This window comes from Aethalodelphis obliquidens, unplaced genomic scaffold, assembly GCF_003676395.1.
Source record: "Aethalodelphis obliquidens isolate GAN/ISIS:26980383/991018 unplaced genomic scaffold, ASM367639v1 scaffold53, whole genome shotgun sequence".
NCBI classification, from domain to species: Eukaryota; Metazoa; Chordata; class Mammalia; order Artiodactyla; family Delphinidae; genus Aethalodelphis; species Aethalodelphis obliquidens.
Window position 1 is genome coordinate 11,527,254 of NW_020837997.1, and position 17,642 is coordinate 11,544,895.

General features: G+C 58.9%; 1 protein-coding gene across 1 annotated transcript in view; it reads right to left on the reverse strand.

The window, feature by feature from the left end:
- Positions 1 to 17,642, reverse strand: part of PIAS4 (protein inhibitor of activated STAT 4) — a 24,405-nt gene extending 6,763 nt beyond the window's left edge. Inside the window, exons 1-4 of the mRNA XM_027085503.1 lie at positions 17,461 to 17,642; positions 12,065 to 12,491; positions 854 to 938; positions 104 to 145 (exon numbers count right to left, since the gene is read on the reverse strand). Of these exons, the coding sequence (XP_026941304.1) occupies positions 104 to 145; positions 854 to 938; positions 12,065 to 12,491; positions 17,461 to 17,487 (581 nt within the window). The 5' untranslated portion in view covers positions 17,488 to 17,642. The remainder of the gene's footprint in view (positions 1 to 103; positions 146 to 853; positions 939 to 12,064; positions 12,492 to 17,460) is intronic.

Genomic DNA, 17,642 nt, shown 5'->3' on the forward strand with positions numbered 1-17,642 from the left:
TCTCTCTCTCTCTCTCTCTCTCTCTCTCTCTCTCACAGGAAGGGAAGGTGGGCAAGCATCGTGTCCCCACCCACCCCCGGGCCTGGGCCACACCTGGGCTTACCTTAGGACGACCTGCACGGCCTTGACCCCAGGCTGCAGTTCTCTGTGCGGGGGGAGGAGGGGAGGGTCAATAGCAGGACAGAGCCCAGCAGCCACCTCTGACCCTTCACTGGGGGGACCAGCCAGACGGACTAACCCACTACTTCCTTCCCATGGCGACCGAAGGCCAAGGGTACTGCCTAGAGCGTTCTCTCCTGACATTGACTCACGGGTGATTTGGGCAAATGACCGCCTCTATCTGGAAAATGGGGGGCTGGTACAGATAGTAAGAGGGTTGGTGGGTGTGGGCCTTGTGCCCGAGGAATGGCAACCCTAATGGTGACTTCTATCTCAGCTGGAGATTGAAGGCCTCAGAGAGCAGAGTCAGAGCCCTGGAACCAGTCTGCATCCCTCATCTGCTCACCGGGGGCAGCTCTGCCCCCAGGGGACACTGGGGATGTCTGGGGACATCTGTGGTGGCCACGACTGGGGTGCTCCTGGCGTCAAGTGGGTGCAGGCAGGGATGCTGCTCCACACCCCACAGAGAACGTGCCCTGACCCTGATGTCCGGAGCAGTGAGGAGGGGACCCTGTTAAAGGGGGACGATTGGCCCACCTTGGGGCTGTGGGTCAAAGGTGGTGAGAACGTGCGGGCCATGAGCACGGGGTGGGGGCCACCCTTCCCTGCCACGCTGAGCCCAGGGTCTGCTGCGGGCCTGGCGAAGGCTGCCCTGGGCTGCCACAGAGGCGGGCAGGGGGTGGGCACAGCGCACCTGGAGTTTCGGATCAGCTCCACCTGTCTGGGCGTCAAGGCAAAGATGCACGGGCTCTCCTGAAGCTTCTCGTTATTCTGTGGAACTGGAGACAAATTTGGGGTCAGGGTCACGTCTGTTCCCTGGCGAGGGCGCCGACCACAGTCATTCCTACAGGCCTGGCCCTCTTCAGACTGGGAAGTAGGAAATGGGAAGCTGAGCCCCACCCAGGTGGGATGTATTTGGGGGATCCTGCCCCTTCCTGGGTAAGGAGAACCAAAGCCCATGGTTCAGGGAGCAGTCATGCCCCCCCATGTCCCCCACTGAGGGCCACTCGGGGAGCAGCAGCCTCTTCAGCCCTCTGGGGCTCAGGCATCTACTCAAGAGGACCGAGAACTGCTCGGCGGGGGCAGAAGAGCTTTGCTGGGCCAGCAGGATGCAGCACACCAGGCCGCGTGCCCTCGGGCCAGCCACTTTCTCCAGGTCTGTGAGACGCCAGTAACAACTCTGTCCCCAACTCCCAGGGCTGTTCCGGGCATCTGGTGAGCCATGTACCCAACCATGCAGCACTCGGCCCAGGCCCCGCACGTAATGAGTTCTCAGCACGGCACTGCCAGAGGGAATGGGGACAAGTTGAACAAGGTCCTGCCTCTGGCACTCAGGGGTTGTCCAAGGAGATATGGAAGTGAACTGGCAGTGAACCTCCAAGTGCACAAAATAAGAGTCACAGAGCAGCCTGGCCTGGCTCACAGCGGGAGGTGTGAGGAGGGCAGCAGGGACAGCACACACAGAGCCCTGCTCGCCATCATGGAGCACTGGGTGCAGAAGTCAGGAGAGAGTCTGCCGGGGATGGAGACCTTGGCAGTGAAGAGCTGGCTCTTCACTCTCAGTCATAACTGTACTGAGAAGCCCAGGCGAGATCAGAAAGCACTCTGAACTGAACGAGAAAATACAATACTCCAAAACTTGTGAGAGGCAGCTAAAGCAGTTGTGAGAGGGAAAGCTATAGCTTTAAATGCTTCTATTAAAAAAGAATGAAAAGTGTTTGAAATGAATGATGTATGCTTCCTCCACAAGAAGCTAGAAAAAGAAGCCCAAACTAAAAGCCAAAGCCATTAGAAGGGAGAAGATTAAAGATAAAGATGGAAATCAATGAACCAAAAAGCCAACAACAGAGAAAACCAACAAAGCCAAAGTTCTTTGATACATACCTAGCTAGACTGAATGACAAGATCGTGAGAACACAAACTATCATGAATGAAAGGTGGACATCAGTACAGATTCTATAGCCTTCAATAGGGGGCTGTAACTTCATGCCAATGAATTTGACAATTTAGATGAAATGAACAAACTCTTCCAAAGATGCCAACTATGAAAACTGGCACCAAAACATATAGAAAGTTTGAAAAGCTTTTTATCGGTTAAAAAAACTGAACTCATAATTAAAAACCTTTCCACAAAGGAAACTGCAGGTCCAGCTTGGTGGATTCAATCAGATGTTTAAGGAAGAAACCATATAAACTTTATATAAACTCTTCCAGGGAGTCCCCTGGTGGCCTAGTGGTTAGGATTCTGGGCTTTCACTGCCGGGGCCCAGGTTCAATCCCCGGTCAGGGAACTGAGATCTTGCAAGATGTGCGGCATGGCCAAAAACAAATAAATAAATAAACTCTTCCAGAAACTAGAGGAGGAAGGACACGTCTCAACTCATTTCCCCCCCTCCCCCGGTACGCGGGCCTCTCACTGTTGTGGCCTCTCCCGTTGCGGAGCACAGGCTCCGGACGCGCAGGCTCAGCGGCCATGGCTCACGGGCCAGCCGCTCCACGGCATGTGGGATCTTCCCGGACTGGGGCACGAACCCGTGTCCCCTGCATTGGCAGGCGGACTCTCAACCGCTGCGACACCAGGGAAGCCCCTCAACTCATTTTAATGAGGCCAGCATAACCCTGGTTCCAAAACCTGACAAAAATGCATCAAGAAAGGAAAAACACAGCTGAATATCCCTCATGAAAGTGGATGTAAAAAATCCTTAACAAAATTTTAGCAAACAGCCAGGGCCCCTGGGATCTGGCCCTGGAGTGCAAGATTGGTTGAAAACCTCCACACGTCCACTTAAAGTGGCTAAAATGACAAGACCAACAATTCCAAGTGTTGACAAGGACCTGGAGCAACCAGGACTCTCTGCTGGGGGTAGGGGTGGTTGTAACATGGTACAGACACTTTGGAAAACTGTTGGGCAATGACTAGTAAAGTTAAACATACACTTACCCTGTAACCAGCAATCTGCTGTTAGCTATTTCCCAATTAACTGGGAGTATGTCTACAAAAAGACCTGTGCAAGAACGCCTGGCTAATTTATTCCTGGCAGCTCTAAACTGGAAACAACCCAAGTGCCCCACAACGGAAGAACAAATGGACAAGCTGTGGTACATTCATACAGTAAAGCTTGTAGTCCATGCATCGACACGGACGAATCTGAAGCCCCAAAGCTGAGCCAAAGAAGGCAGACACAGAGAAGTACATGCTGCGTGTGCATTATACCACCTTCCTGAACAGGCAAAACTAATCTATGGTGATAGAACTCAGAAGAGAGGCGGCCTCTGGGGGTCGGGGGAAGGCAAGGACTGCCTGGGAGGGGGGCCCCTCGGGAACTTAACAGTGATGGAAATGTTCTGTATTTGGTGGCATTGGGGTTACTCGGTCACATGCATTCTCTAAAACTCAAGTTACGCACTAAATATCTGTGGATTTCGTTGTATGTAAACTATACCTCAATGTTTAAAATTTTAAAACTACACTGAGAAGTGATGATCATTCTGTAACGAATAAAAATATCACGTCACTGTGTTGTACCCGGAATTAATATTGGATTGTAAGCAATCATACTTCAATTTAAAAATAAATTTGATGAAGCCAAAAAAAAAAACCAAAACCAAAAAAAAAACCCCACCAAAACTAAACAAGGGACTTCCCTGGCAGTCCACTGGTTAAGCCTCCGTGCTCCCAATGCAGGGGGTCCGGGTTCGATCCCTGGTCAGGGACTAGACCCCGGATGCCGCAACTAAGAGTCCACATGACGCAACAAAGATCCTGTGTGCTGCAACTAAGACCCGGCACAGCCAAAAAAGGAAGATCGGCTCCAGGCCCTATGTGGAGGAATACTACGCTCCCGCGAACACAGGGAGTCACGAATTAAGCAGCTCTTTGTGCTCCGACAGAGACTAATCCCCAAGATGGTTTTAAGTGGAAAGAGCAGGTGCAGAGCAGTGTGTACCTCAGGCTGCTATTTGTGTAACCAAAACCAAGGAGGGGGTCTGTGCAAGAGCCGCCTCTGGGGAAGGTGGGTGCCAGAAGTGGCCACTACCGCAGCCCTGGAGCCGGGGGAGGTAAGGCGTCTGCTCTTTTTATACTGCAAACCCTTTAGGACAGTGGTGGGCAAACTGTCCCTACAAAGGGCTGGAGTGTAAATATTTTCAGCTCGGCAAGCCACACTGTTTCTGCCTCTACGTCCCCACTCTGCCTTGTACCATGAAAGCTGCCGGTGAGGGCGAGCCCGCGACTGCCTGGCGCGGCCTGGGTGGGGGGCGGACAATAGGGAGCCCTGGGGCTGGGCCCAGGCCTGGTCGGCCCACCCCTGCTTCAGAACCTTATGAATTCCAAAGCGCAGCCTCGGGTAGGCTACTTAAAAAGGAAACACAATTTGAATTTAAAAGCAGCTCGGGCTCAGAAGCCAGAGCTCCCGGGCCGGGCCGGGGTTCATACCCCAGCTCTGCTCAGCCACGCCCCCATCCCCACCCAAGCCTGTGCGCCCTCCACGCAAGGGACCAGTTTCTCGGGGTTCACAGTGCCGGGGCCGGAGCTGGCGCTCAGGAAGAGGTGGCTGCTGAAACCGCCACACTGCTGCCGCCAGTTCCTGCTCGTTGTGGAGGGAGGGCTGGTCCCTCCAGAGACCCGGTTGGGGCCCCTGAGAAGGGCTGGCTAACTGGAGGGCTGGGGTGAACATAGGCTACCTGCAGATGCGCCCAGACCCGCCCGAAGAGCCCCGGGCAATTATTTATGGGGGGAGGGGGTCTCACAACATCTGAGCTGGGCCGCCAAGCCTGGGGGGGCATGTCAAAAATACTCCCCCCGCCAAAAAAAATACTCCCCCACACCACAGAGTCCCCTGGGAGGCAGGGGAGGGGACGGTGCACCGGCCAGCCAAGGAGCTCTTCCTGCAGAAACCGCGAGAGGGGTTGCCGAAGAACTGGCTGCGCAGTCCCTTTCCCAGAAGGACTCCTATTTCTAGGTGAGCCTGCTGCAGAGGCAGGGGATGCATTCCGAATCCCGATTTTCTGCTGTGCCATCAGCCTGGGGTGGCCGACTGTTCCCCCAGGAAGCCAAGTGGCCAGTGGGAGGCCAGCTGCCAGCTCAGCTGGGACACAGCGGGCAGGGGTCCCCCAAACCCGGACCTGGGCCATCCACCACCAGTGGCAGCCCCACCCTTCCAGCTTTCAGGGCTGAGATTCAGGCGGAGTCCGTGACCCTCACCCTCAACCCCACTATCAGCTCCCTTGGCCAATCCCGTTGTTGAGGATTTCCGAACACGCCCAGGGAGGTCCCTTCCCCCGCAGTGCTCATCTGATCAGTATGAAGACCCCTTGCCGGTCTCCTGGCTCCCCCCAGCTCTGGGCTTCGGGGGAAGCTCTGTCCCCAGCCCTGGTAGCCTTGATTCCACCGCAGCCACCCTGGGCGCCTCCTTGTGCTCCCCACCTGCCAAGAACATACCTCGGGGCCTTTGCACTCGCCATCCCCTCTTCCAGAACATTCCTCCCCCAACCATCTACACAGCCCTGGTGTGTTTTAAGCCTGTGCAAATGCCACTGGAATGAAGCCTTCCCCGAGTGCTTGTATCTAAAAACTGCACCCTCCACCCCAACCCATCAGCGACACTGGCACTCCCAACCTCCTTCCAGGCTCCATTTTTCTCCCAAACCCTCACCTCCTAAGAATTAACACAATTTTCCCGTGTCTTTGGTTCGTCGTGGACACAGAACCAAAACTACCTCTCCTGTCACCCATGCTGCACAGCAGGGTGGCCATGGGGGTCCCCTGCCAGGCGGCTTGGGGGCTGGGATGAGGTACATGCCCTCCCAGCCCCAAGCACACCCAAAGGCCTCAGCCTCAATGCCTCTCCGGGACTAAAGGGAGAACCCCTGCCCCAAGGTCCTCAGGGAGCTGGAATCCCAGGAGGAGCCAGTGGACCAGGGACTCAGCCCCCAGGCTCAATCAGAGACCCCGAAAGAGGGCCTGGCACACGCAGGCGGCTGCCAGGCAGCCTTGCAAACTGTCACCAGGGATGAGTATTTAATGACCTCAGCAGGTGCTCACCACATACTGGGGTGGGGGGGCGGGGTGTTCTGACAAACCAGCAGTCAGGACACACCACACATCCGAGGTTGCACACGCAGACAGAAGGCAGCAGCGACAAGAACAAGCGCGTGACTTCATCGCTGTTAACCAGTGTGTTCTATGATGAACACGTTTTTACAAAAGTTTAAATAGAAAGAAAAGAACATTTTAAGAATTCGATCGGGGGACTTCTGGTGGCGCGGTGGTTAAGATTCTGTGTTCCCAATGCAGGGGGCCTGGGTTCGATCCCTGGTCAGGGAACTATATCCCACATACACACTGCAACTAAGAGTATGCATGCCGCAACTCAGGAGCCCCTGCCTGCCGCAACTGAGACCCGGCGCAACCAAATCAATAAATAAATAATAATTTTTTTTTTAATTTAAAAAAATAAGAGAATTTGATCAGCAGGGACTTCCTCCCATTGGCCTGAAGCCCTTCGGCAGGCAGCCCCTGCCCCTGGGCCCCCGAGGCCCACTCCTCCAGGCTGAGGCCTGGCCCCAGTGGTGATGGCAGGGGGCGTCCTGGAGAAGGCAGGAAAACAGGTGCCCCAGGCTGGGCGCAGGGGCCTCACAACAGGAGGGGGCGGACGGGTACAAGCCCCAACTAAGGGCTCTGGGTTCGAATCCCAGCTCCTCCACTCACGGGGCGAGGAACCCAGATTTCCTGCTCTTGGGGTTACGGGAGGAACAAGCACTGAAGGAATGACTCAGTGTCTTTCTCACTGCAGCCTTCAGGCTGCTCCTCATCTCCAAGCCTTTGCTCACCTACCTCCACCTCACTCTGTCCTCTGGATGCAGTGGGCAACAAGCCAGTCCCAGGCGATCAACAATGCCAGGGTTGGGAGCAAGGCCCCAGAGGAGGAGAGAGTGGTAAGGAGGTGAAGGAGATGAGCTGTAGATCAGGCGATGATGGGGCAGGGAGGGCCATGTGGGTGTCCTGGGAAGAGTGTGACAGACAGAAGGAACAGCACATGCAAAGGCCCTGGGGCAGGACCAAGCCCGGAGTGCTGGAGAAGGCTGGAGCAGAGTAAGCGAGGGTTAGGGTTAGGGTTAGGCCAGGCGAGAGAGAGGAGGTGAGGGGAGGGAGGAGGAACGTGACCAGCTGCTATTCTAAAAGCTTCCTCTGGGGACTTCCCTGGTGGCCCAGTGGCTAAGACTCCACGCTTGCAATGCAGGGAGCCCGAGTTTGATCCCTGTTCAGGGAACTAGATCCCACATGCCACAACTAAGAGCCCGCGTGCCGTAACTAAGACCCAGCGCAGCCAAATAAAAAATTAAATACTGAAAAAAAAAGTAATCATCTTAAAAAAATAATAAAAAATTTAAAAATTAAGAAAAATAAAAGCTTCCTCTGGCTGCTGGGGGTAAAGTGTGTGGGGAAGACACCAGGAAGGAGGTTGGGCAGATTAAAGCCAGGGGCGGGCACAAAGTCGGGGGATCACAGCAGGCGGAGGTGAGCCACCTCTGGCAGGACTTGGGGTGGGCTGGAGGCCTCGCCTGGGACAACCTACACGCCCACCTGAGGGCCCCCTCACAGGTAATGCTGGGTGCTCCCCAAGGCACCCACCTGCTGCAGAGCTGATGGAGCCCCTCCCACCACCATGGGCAGGGGAGGCCCAGCCAGCCCAGTGGGTCAGGCCACCTGCCCCTGGATGCCACAGACAGCCCATGGGCCTGGTGGGTACCACGCTGGGCTGTGGGGCGGCAGGCAGGCCTGCCGCAGGGGTATTATCCACCTCAGAAAGGATGCGAAAGAACAAGACCTGGGAAGCCCTCAGAACAGCCCAGTCGGCCACCACCGTTCCCCGTGCCCCACCGATCTTGGTTTTTCTGGCCTCTGCCACCCACGTCCAGGCTACTCTCCCTTCCCCAGCCTGCGGCACACCACACTCTGGTCACAATGGCCTCCATTCATGAGCTCTCTCACCACCGGGCCTCTGCCTGGAACACACTCACCCACCCACCCCCTTTGTCCGGCTTGATTGCTACTTATCCCTTGGGTCTCAATAGGATTGTGACCTCCTCCAGGAAGGTTTCCTGACTGCCACCTCCCCACAAATGCACAATAAGGGGGCTCCTGGTACTGACAGCGCCCTGCCCCCCCCCCCCGCCCCCGGGGAACCCTGCACTCCCTGACCGGAGCATTCCTCGCCCGTCACCGTTTAATCACCTCTAGGGCACCTTCCTGGCAAAACTCGCCAGGTCAGGGACCCCACTACCTTGCTTGGGCAATACCAGCCAAAGGGCTCGGAGCCTGAATGAGGGACGTATTGATACACTGGCCCTGCCCAGTGGGGACAGGGCTAGACCAGTGGCTCTCCACCAGAGTCAGCGCCGACCACGTCCTGGAGCATAAGGAGAACTGGGGGGCAGCTTGCTCACCCTGCTGGGCCACGGGAGTGGTCCCAGCCCACAAGGCGCTGGCCACAGGACACTGGGAGCCTCGGGGAGCAGCGGTGGGACAGGTCGCGTTTCCTTCCTTCTGCCCGTGGTGAGTCTCATGATGGTACCTCGTCTCCCCCACGCTCCCTGGCCCTGAGGTCTGGGCCTCCCAGAGCGGACACTCAGCCTCTGCCTGCTGACACCCCAAGTGGCCAGGCTTAGGGGACCCTCCGGCCATAAGAGGGTTGAGCCCCAAGCAGCAGTGTTGGACCCAAGACTGCATCCCCGGTCCCTCTGAGTTCTGCTGTGGGTGAGCAGCAAGCGCCTCTGCCCCCGGGGGTGCCTGGCCCAGATGGCTGGGCTCCCTGTTCTGAGAAGAGGCCTGAGGTCCAGAACCTTCGTGTGGTTCAGTACCAGGGCTTCCCCACAGGGAAGCAAGGTGCCAATGGCGCAGAGAGGGGGTCAGAGGAGGGAAGATGGCTGAGCACGCGGCCCCGGAGTCCCTTCCCTCAGGATGCCGTGTGACCTTGGGCTAGTCTCCTGACCTTTCTGGGTGCCAACCCCCAACCCCCGCTGGAGTGGATCATCTTTCTCCTAAGGTCCTTCCAGCTCCCTGTCTGTGGCTCTATTATTCCCCTCCCCTCCCCCAACCAGAACATTCCCCTCCACGTGATTTATGTCTCCTGTCTGCCTGGCGCGGTCTCCATCCCGGAGCCTGCCTGCGGCTCTTCCGGGGAAATAGGACCAGACTGTTTGGGCCTCGTTTTGGTCGGCAGGGCATGACCAGGGGTGAGGGGGAGGGGAAGCTGGCTAGAGCCTCCTGAGGTGGCTCCTGGCAATGCCAGTGCTGCAGAACTCCCTGTGGGGAGGCGCCCAGGGTGAGGGGTGGGCAGACAGAACTGCCGGTGCTGGAACAGCAGGGACCAGATGGCTTCAGGGCCACCGTCAGCGCTCGATGAGGCCTCCCCCAGGAACCTGGGCAGCCCCCAGGGAGTCCCTGAGGAGATGGGAGTCTCGGGAAAAGGGTACATCCTGGGAGAGGGGCAGGGGAGTGGGTGGGAGCAAAGGCAGGGTGGGGTTGGCCTCTTTGTTCTGAGCCAAGAGCAGAGTGATTCCTGGTGTAGACAGGGGAGCAGACTCTCCCGGAGATCAGGTGACTGGGGTCCCTGGGGGCTCAGGGCAAAGTGATGCATTGTGGGGCGGGAATGGTTGCATGTTTGCGGGCAGGAAGGAAGCCCATGGTCCGGGCAGGGGAGGGAGGCTGCCGGCCCTGAGTTCAAAGTCACCTCCAGTCCCAGGCCCCCGCCCAGCGCCAAGCCCGCCTTGCAGTCTCCCAAGCCCACCTTGCAGCCTCCCTGTAAAAACACAGCCTCCCTGATATAAAGATCGTGCTTGAGTCCTTAGGAAGGAGTTTGAATCTTCAGCTCGACCTCCAGAACCAGCCAGCCAGCCAGGCCTGAGACTCCAAAGCCTGCAGAGGGGGTGGGAGGTCTGGGGAGGTTGGGAGGGGGCAGGGGGATGGGTTCTGGCATCTAGAGAGAGGTTGCGGGAGCAGAGACAGGGAAGGTCATCCTGGAGAAACTCGGGAAGGGGCCCTGGGTCCCCAGTGCTGCCACGTCACCCCCACGATAGGTGCTGGTGAGCCAACCTGCCCCCCACCTGGGGGCTGGCGAGAAACCCCTCCTGGTGTCAGAGAGAAGGCGGGGGAGGGCGGAGCCCCCGGGCCAGAGTGTGGGGCCTCAGACCCCAGGGCCAGGAGCACCTGAAGCACTTTCCTCCACCTCTTACAGCCTCACCTGGAGCCACAGGCCCTCGGAGAGAGCCGCCATCCCTCCCCCACCCCCCACCCAGGGCAGGACGGAGCGGGCCGGTAGGCGCGCCCGGGGCTGGAGCTAAAGCCTGTGTGCAGACAAGGGCCCCCTGGACAATCAAGGCAGGCTGCTGGGTCAGCACGGTTGGGAGGGACTGAGCCTCGGGGCCAAGGGCACGGCGGGTGGGGGCATGGAGGGACCGTGACCTCGGCCACAGCACACAGGGACCGACTCACGACCAGGGCCTACTGTGACGGGCAGCAGGACCCACAACGTGGGTAGGCTAGGGGCAGCCCGAGGCTCTGAACAAGGGGTGCTAGAAGTGAACCTCCACAAGGGTGGGGGGCTCTGTCTGCTCCCTGCTGCACCCCCTGATGGGTGCCCACCCAGCAGGTGCTCAGGTATATGCTGTGTGACTGGGTGGGTGATGAGTCGCAGGAGGGGTCTCCAGGAACATTCAGGCACCTGGTAAAACCTCAGGGGTGACAGGAGCCCCATCGCATTCCACTTGCTCTCTGGAGCCCTGGAGGCCCAGGAAGCTGTGGCTGGTTGGTGTCCTGGCCCCAGAGCTCAGGGCAGCATCTGAGGCTGAGTCCAGGCTGACACCCACTCCCAGCCCTGTCAGCAGGGTGGGAGGGGGCTGCTACAGGCCTGATACACAGCAGGCCTGTCCCTCAGTCAATGTAAGGGACAGAGAAACGAGGACAAGGTTCCCCGGCATCATTTCCTCTATCCGCGCTGCACCCCGCCTCTCAGAGGCACACCTGGCCATGTGCTGACGGGCCGGCCCATGTTGACAGGCCTGAACCCGCTGACCGAGGTCACTCCCGCAGGCTACCTACTAGGAAACAGCCTTCCGCAGGGGGCGGGAGGGAAGGTCGAACCTCCAGCCCCTTCGCCACCAGAAGTAAGACCACAGAAGCCAGCCTTGCAGGTGGCCCCCAGTGCCCCCGCCTCCTGGTGGTCCAGCATGGTGGAGCCCTCGCCCACGTTGCACCAGAGTTGGTTCCTCTGACCAGTGGAATGTGGCAGAAGCGAAGATATGCCACTTCCAAGCTGAGGCTGCGAGAGAGCCCTCAGCTTCCAGTGGGGTCATGCACTCACACAGGTGCACATGCTTTCTCTCTCCCTCTTTCCACCGCAGCCCCCCTGCCCCGATCATGGTTCCGAGGGAAGCAAGCCACCACATCATGCTGGGAGGACACTCAGTCAGCCCCCAGAGGCCCAGGCGGCAAGAACTGGGGTTTCCAGCCAGCAGCTGGCAACCACGTGAGTAAGCGCCCCGCCCCCAGCCCCAGTCAAGCCTACTGATTAGGCAGCCCCCCAGCCGACAGGTGGACTGTGACCCCCCTGAGCGACCCCAAGCCAGAACCACCCAGCCAGGCCGCTCCCGAGTTTTGACCTTCAGAAACTGAGGTGTCGGCTGTTTCGAGCCACTGGGCTTTGGGGTAACTTGTTACATGGCAACAGGTTACTAATTCAAGGACACCAAGGTGGCCCCTGTGCTTCCTGGGAGGGACAAGCCCCCCTCAGCCCCTCAGCCCTTGCTGCTCCCCAGAAAATGCTCTGGGTTGGCTGCTTGGCTGGCCTTGGGCGCTGGGAGAACTCAGAAGGTGGGGCTGCCCCCAGGGGCGGCGGGGACTCACCCAGCTCGGTGGGCTTCAGCAATTCATCCAACATGTTAAAGAAGGGCAACTTCACCAGGCGCACTTCTGGCTTGAGGGTCTTGGCAGGCAACCGTCCGAGTCCGTTTAAGTACTTCCCGTAGAGCACGGGATAGTCAATGTTGGGGCCCGTGAGGGGAGTCCTGGGCACCGAGCTGGCCCGGTCGTAGGTGGAGTGCATGGTCAGGGGGTCCAAGGGCCGGTGGGGCTGCGGCACGGGCTCCGAGCTCTTCTTGGCGTAGCGTGTCTCGTAGAGTTCCTTGATCTTCTTGAACAGCTCGGGACTACAGTCAAACTGGACCAGCTGGAGAGCCCGGGTGACAAGTTCGTGTTTAAGTCCGCTCTTACTCCGGCCGACAAAACCCAGGAGCATCTGAAGATCAGAGACTCGGAAACTCATCACCATGTTCTGGGGAAGAGCAACCACAAACACACAGGTTCAGAGGGATACGCTGCCAGGGTGAGGGACTGCCTGGGCCAGCTGGGGGGACAGTGAAGTGAGACCCTGCTAGCAGCTGGCCGGCCTGGGGCCCCCAGGAGGAGGAGGCGGCAGCTTCTGCCCCAGTCCCACCGGCGGGGCTTGGTCCCACCTCCATGCCTGTGCTCAGGCTGCCGCCTTGCCCTCCCCTGAGGGGCCCCCTCCCCGCTCAGCCCTGCTCCCGTCCTCCCCCTCCAACCTTCCTCAGCATCACCAACGCAGCAAAAGCTCGTCTGACTGACCCCCCCCACCCCCAGCTGCTTCTATTTTAGGTCCTCTTTTCCCATCTTCAAGCCTGAAAGCATCCCCAGGGCAGGAATTGGGAATCTTGCTTCTCCATAAACAGCCTCAGTCGCGCTCCAGCTGAGAACACTGATGGCCTCTCTGACCTAGGCCTCTTCGTCAGGGAGGATGGCGGGTCCACCTCATCGGGATGTGGGAAGGACCAGATGAAGCGATGCACGTAAAGCAGAGTGAGCGCTCGACCAAGGTCGGCCACAAACACATTTTCCCTTTGGTCTGGAGCATGGTAGCCACCGCTTGCTTAGTACTGACTCACCTGCCGGGGACTGAGCTGGGCGTGTGATTATGCACTTAACTCTGATCCTTCAAACACCCCTACCAGGTTGGGGTGAGCTCCAGTTACAGACAAGATCCAAACCATACTCTGAAGCCGGGGTGGCTCCTCTCTACCAGGCTGCCCCAGCACCGACTGATTTCAGCTGAGCGCTGCCGAGGCCGTCAAAGCGTCTGCTGGTCCCCCCCACAGGCGTCCTCCCCTTGGTGCTGTGGACACTGGGGCCATCCCGGGCATGGTGGGGTGTGGAGCAGCATCCCTAGCCCCGTGCACTCGATGCCAGAGCTCCCCCAAACCCCAGTCGTGACGACCACAAACGTCCCACAGACATCACCAAATGTCCCCTGGGGGGCAGGATCAGCCCCAACAGAGGAGCGTGGGGATCCAGCAGCCACAGAGGCTATGAACTGACCCGTGGCAAAGTGATGACTGGCCACTATTACCTGGCAGGGCCCCTCCAACGAAATCAGACCAAATACAAGAGAGCAGTGGAGCCCAGTGTTTTCTGTGGGACTGGTCGGCAGTGGCCTGCCCTCCGTGACCCTCTGGGCTCCCCGATAAGCTACATAAGCAAAGTATCCCGGAGGGATGGGCCAGCGGGGTATGGGGGCCACCCGTGCCAAACCCTGAAGCTGACCTGTGATGAGTGAAATGTGGTGGGAAAAAGACACTTCCGGGGTGGGGGATGGAGAAAGAGAAAGTACAAGCGATGACAGTGGACATGGAAAGCTGGCAAGCCTGGGGCAGGACAGCACCCAAAGAAACCAATAAATCACTTAAACTCAACTAGAAAAAGTCTGATGGTCAGAGGTGGGCGGGACCCCCTGCCAGGCTGGTTACGTGCCACAAGGCGCTGCTGTTTCCGGGCTGTCAAAGAGTGAGCTGTGGAATCTGATCGTGGCTCCAGGAGTCAGGAGCCCTAGGTTCAAGCCCAGACCCTGCCCTAGGTTCCCAGATGACCCTGGGTCTGCTGTCAGGCTTCTCTGCACTTTGGACAAGATGGGAACTCTAACGTTCTTTCCAGCTGTACGGCGCCAGGCTCCTGCTGATGGCAGAGGGGTCTGACGGGCCCAACATGACACAGACAAAGGTGCGGGGAGGCCCCATCCTGCCTGCAAAGCTTAGAGGGGGAGGCTTTTCCTGCTGCAGGGTCTTTCTCCTACTCCTGCACTGCAGACGGAGAGCGCCCACCAATGCCAAGCACAAGGGCCTTCATGGTCACTAATCTCACAAGGACTGGTGCCCATTACACAGGTGAGAAAACTGAGGCTCTGAGAGGTAAGCAGCTGGCCCAAGGCCTCCCCGTGCATCCGCAGCAGGGCTAGCAGTATTTGGACTCGGGGCCATCGGGCTCCTGAGGCTGCTTACTTCCACTCACACCCAGCTGCCTGGGAGCCCCTCACTCCCCAGTACACCCGCTGCTTGGGGGCCTAGCAGTCTGCTGGCCCTCCAAGAGTCTGAACACTTTTGAAAACAAAGAGGCTTCGCCTCCCTCGGCCTGACTTCCTACCTTGAACAGAGAAGAAAGGCTTGCAGACAAGATGTTTCTTCTGGAAGAGCCCCAAGGCGCTCCAGGGGAGAGGCAATGTCATATGGAAGCTGACCGCCCACCATGGAGCCAAAGGCAGGTGGGCCTGGCCTTTCAGAGTCTGACCGCAGCACATCTTCCTGCCCCTGGGAGCCCCTGCCCCTACCTACCCCTTCCACCAGGTTGGGGCCATCCGGAGCCGCCTCATGCACGCGCATCCCGGGGCACACCCCTCGAGCTGCCATATGTTCATGACTCGGATTTCTCAGCAGCTGCCACCACCGAGGAGCCTGCCCTTGACACTGGAAGGGAGGGGGGGCCGCGCAAGCAGGGTGCAAACGTTCAGGAAGAAGCCCCAAGTGTTGCGCAGACCACTTCCTGCCGCAGCTTCATCCTGACCTGCCTGCCCCTCAGATCTGTGTTTATAAACAGCGCCAGGCCCCAACGGCTTCCAGAGCCTCAACTCTGGGCTCCTTTGGAGCCGTGTGGAGAAACAGCAGCTGCGCTGAACTTAACAGGGGCGCCTCTCCAGGAACTAAGAGCTCCGTGCAGAATGCTACACACCCTCTCAGGGAGTTCCCAGACCACTCCCCACCCCCACCCCCAAGCCCCTCCCAGGGGCCTCAGGTTGAGTGTCTCAGATTTCTAAGCTTATCAACAAGCCCCTCGCTCTCCCCTCGGATCAGCCCATTCTGGACCCCAAAAGACAAAGTCTCCGGCTCTCGCTACAAAAGGCTGGGAAAGCACCTAAAAGAGGGGGACATTTCAATGACAGGTAGGCACTCCACAGTGACAGCAAGGGACTGAAGGAGAAAGAAGGCTCCCTAGGATGGGAGCAGGCTGGGCTCACGAGGCTCGTGTTTTAGAGCACTTGAAAAAGGGTCAACTTGATCTAATTGGGGAGGGGGGCCCCAGCCACTGGAAGGTGAAGTAGAGTTCATCAGATCATATTTCAAGGCCCTGGATGATATAAGAGTTCAGATCCTACTCTCTAGCTGGAGTGGGGGTGGGCGCCCAGAGCCACAGCCCCACAGCGGCCTGAGGAGGTTAAATTTCAGGGCTCCAGGGGACTTCAGGCCGCAGGTTGTTGCCTTGGGCTGGCAGAGTTCAGACCTCTGCATCTCTAGGGCAAGTCTCAATTTCTCAAAACTCCGGAGAGGGGCAGCCATGTGTGTGATGCAGGTATATGGAGAGGGCACCCAAGGGTGAATGGGGCTAATACCCTATAATCACAGAACCCTGAGGGCCGCATTTCAGATCCCAGTGGGAAGGGAAGGGAGATGTAAGGAGAGGGAGGAGCAAGAGAAAGAAAACATTTACAGGTCAGGACCCTGGGGAGGGGAGAACAGCAGGGGGAGGGGGCGGTGTCTTGGTCCTGCAAGGTCCGGTCCCCCACCTCCCTGGGATCAACGGCCTTGAGTAAACTTCTCCGGGAAGAACCCTAGCCTAGTCAGGGGCAAGGGTTCTGGAGCCTCACCTCGGGGAGGCATCTGGGAGAAGATACAACCCCGGGAGAGGGATGCTCCCAGCTTAGTCCCAAGAGGATTAAAAGGGGACCCAAGCTTGAAAAGGTGGCATCTATGGGATGTGGAATGTGGACCCCAAACAGGAATACGGGGGAGAAAGACTAGAAACTAACCACCAGCGTCCCCCAGCGCCGGGAGCCCCCAGCTGTCCCGTCACGTGATCGCCCTCCTAAATACCCTACCCTGCAACCAGCCAGGGACTCTCCAAGGACCGACGTAAGAGACCGGCAAAAAGAGAAGGGTGCCTCAGATGCCAGAGCTGGGGTGCATAAACAGATCTAAAGCAGGGGTTCTGGGGGCTGTGTGGGAAGGGAGTGTGATCTGAGCAGTAGACTCACGATGGGGTAGAGTATAAGAGAAGCAGACAAGGTTTGGAAATGGGAGTCTGATCCTGCGAGTGTGGGGTCCAGAGACCCCAGGAACAGTCCAAAGCAGCACAGATGCTGTCCTGAGGGTAGAGGGAGGAGGAAGGCAGAGCCCAAGACCCAAGGCTGAGAGGAGAGTTATTAGGAAGGCGCCGACACAGGGGCCAGGGCTCAGTCCCATCGGGGAGGGCAAGCTGTTATCGCCGCGCGCACTCCGGGGTGAAGAGGGTGTCGGGAGGGGGGCGGGGCTCTGGGACCAGAGCGGGAGCTGAATATTGGCTCCAAACCCTAGCCTGGGGTAGAGACCCCAAGAGACACACTGTGTTTGGGGGCAGTTCAGGACCCCAGCTCATCACCCCGGATGGTGGAAACGGTGGCAGAAAAGTCAGGGGACCTTTCTGGGCAGGAGTCGCCAACCCCAGCCTGGTCAGCTAGGCGAGGAGGCTGAGACCCAGATGTACCAGCCCACTGTACCATGGGGGGCTGGGAGGCGCAGACACTCCCCCAGGCCAAAGAGCGCCGAACTCGAGGAGTGGAGGAGCAGTCCAGTCAGTCATGCTGTCCGGGGGGACTGTACCTCAAGCTGGGAGGCGCGGCCCTGTGCCCGTTCTTAGGAAGGTTCAGACCCCAACCGCTTGAGCTGGAGGTAGGAGAACCCAACCTCCTACCTGGGGGCTGAACCCCTGGCGCGAAAACTGGGGTGAGGTTTGGGGGGCCCCGCCCCCGGCCTCCCCGCGCCCCGCCCGCAACCGGAGCCCCGGGGCCAGGGGCTGGCGAGGGAGCCGGACGCCGAGCCGCGGGCGGGCCGCACTATGGGGCCCCGAGCGGAAGGCGCAGACCTCGGCCGGCCGCCCGGCCCCCGCCCCCCCGCCCGCCCTGGCCGGCGCTGCCGCCGCTCACTCACTTTGGCCTCCACCAGCTCCGCCGCCATCTTGGCCACCAGCGTCCCCCGCGCCGGGAGCCCCCAGCCGTCTCGTCACGTGATCACCCTCCACTCGCGGGCGGGGCCGCCACCGCGGCCAATTAGCACCCGCGCGCCCTCCTCCCCGGGGCGCGCGCGACCGCGCACTGCGCAGGCGCGCGCGG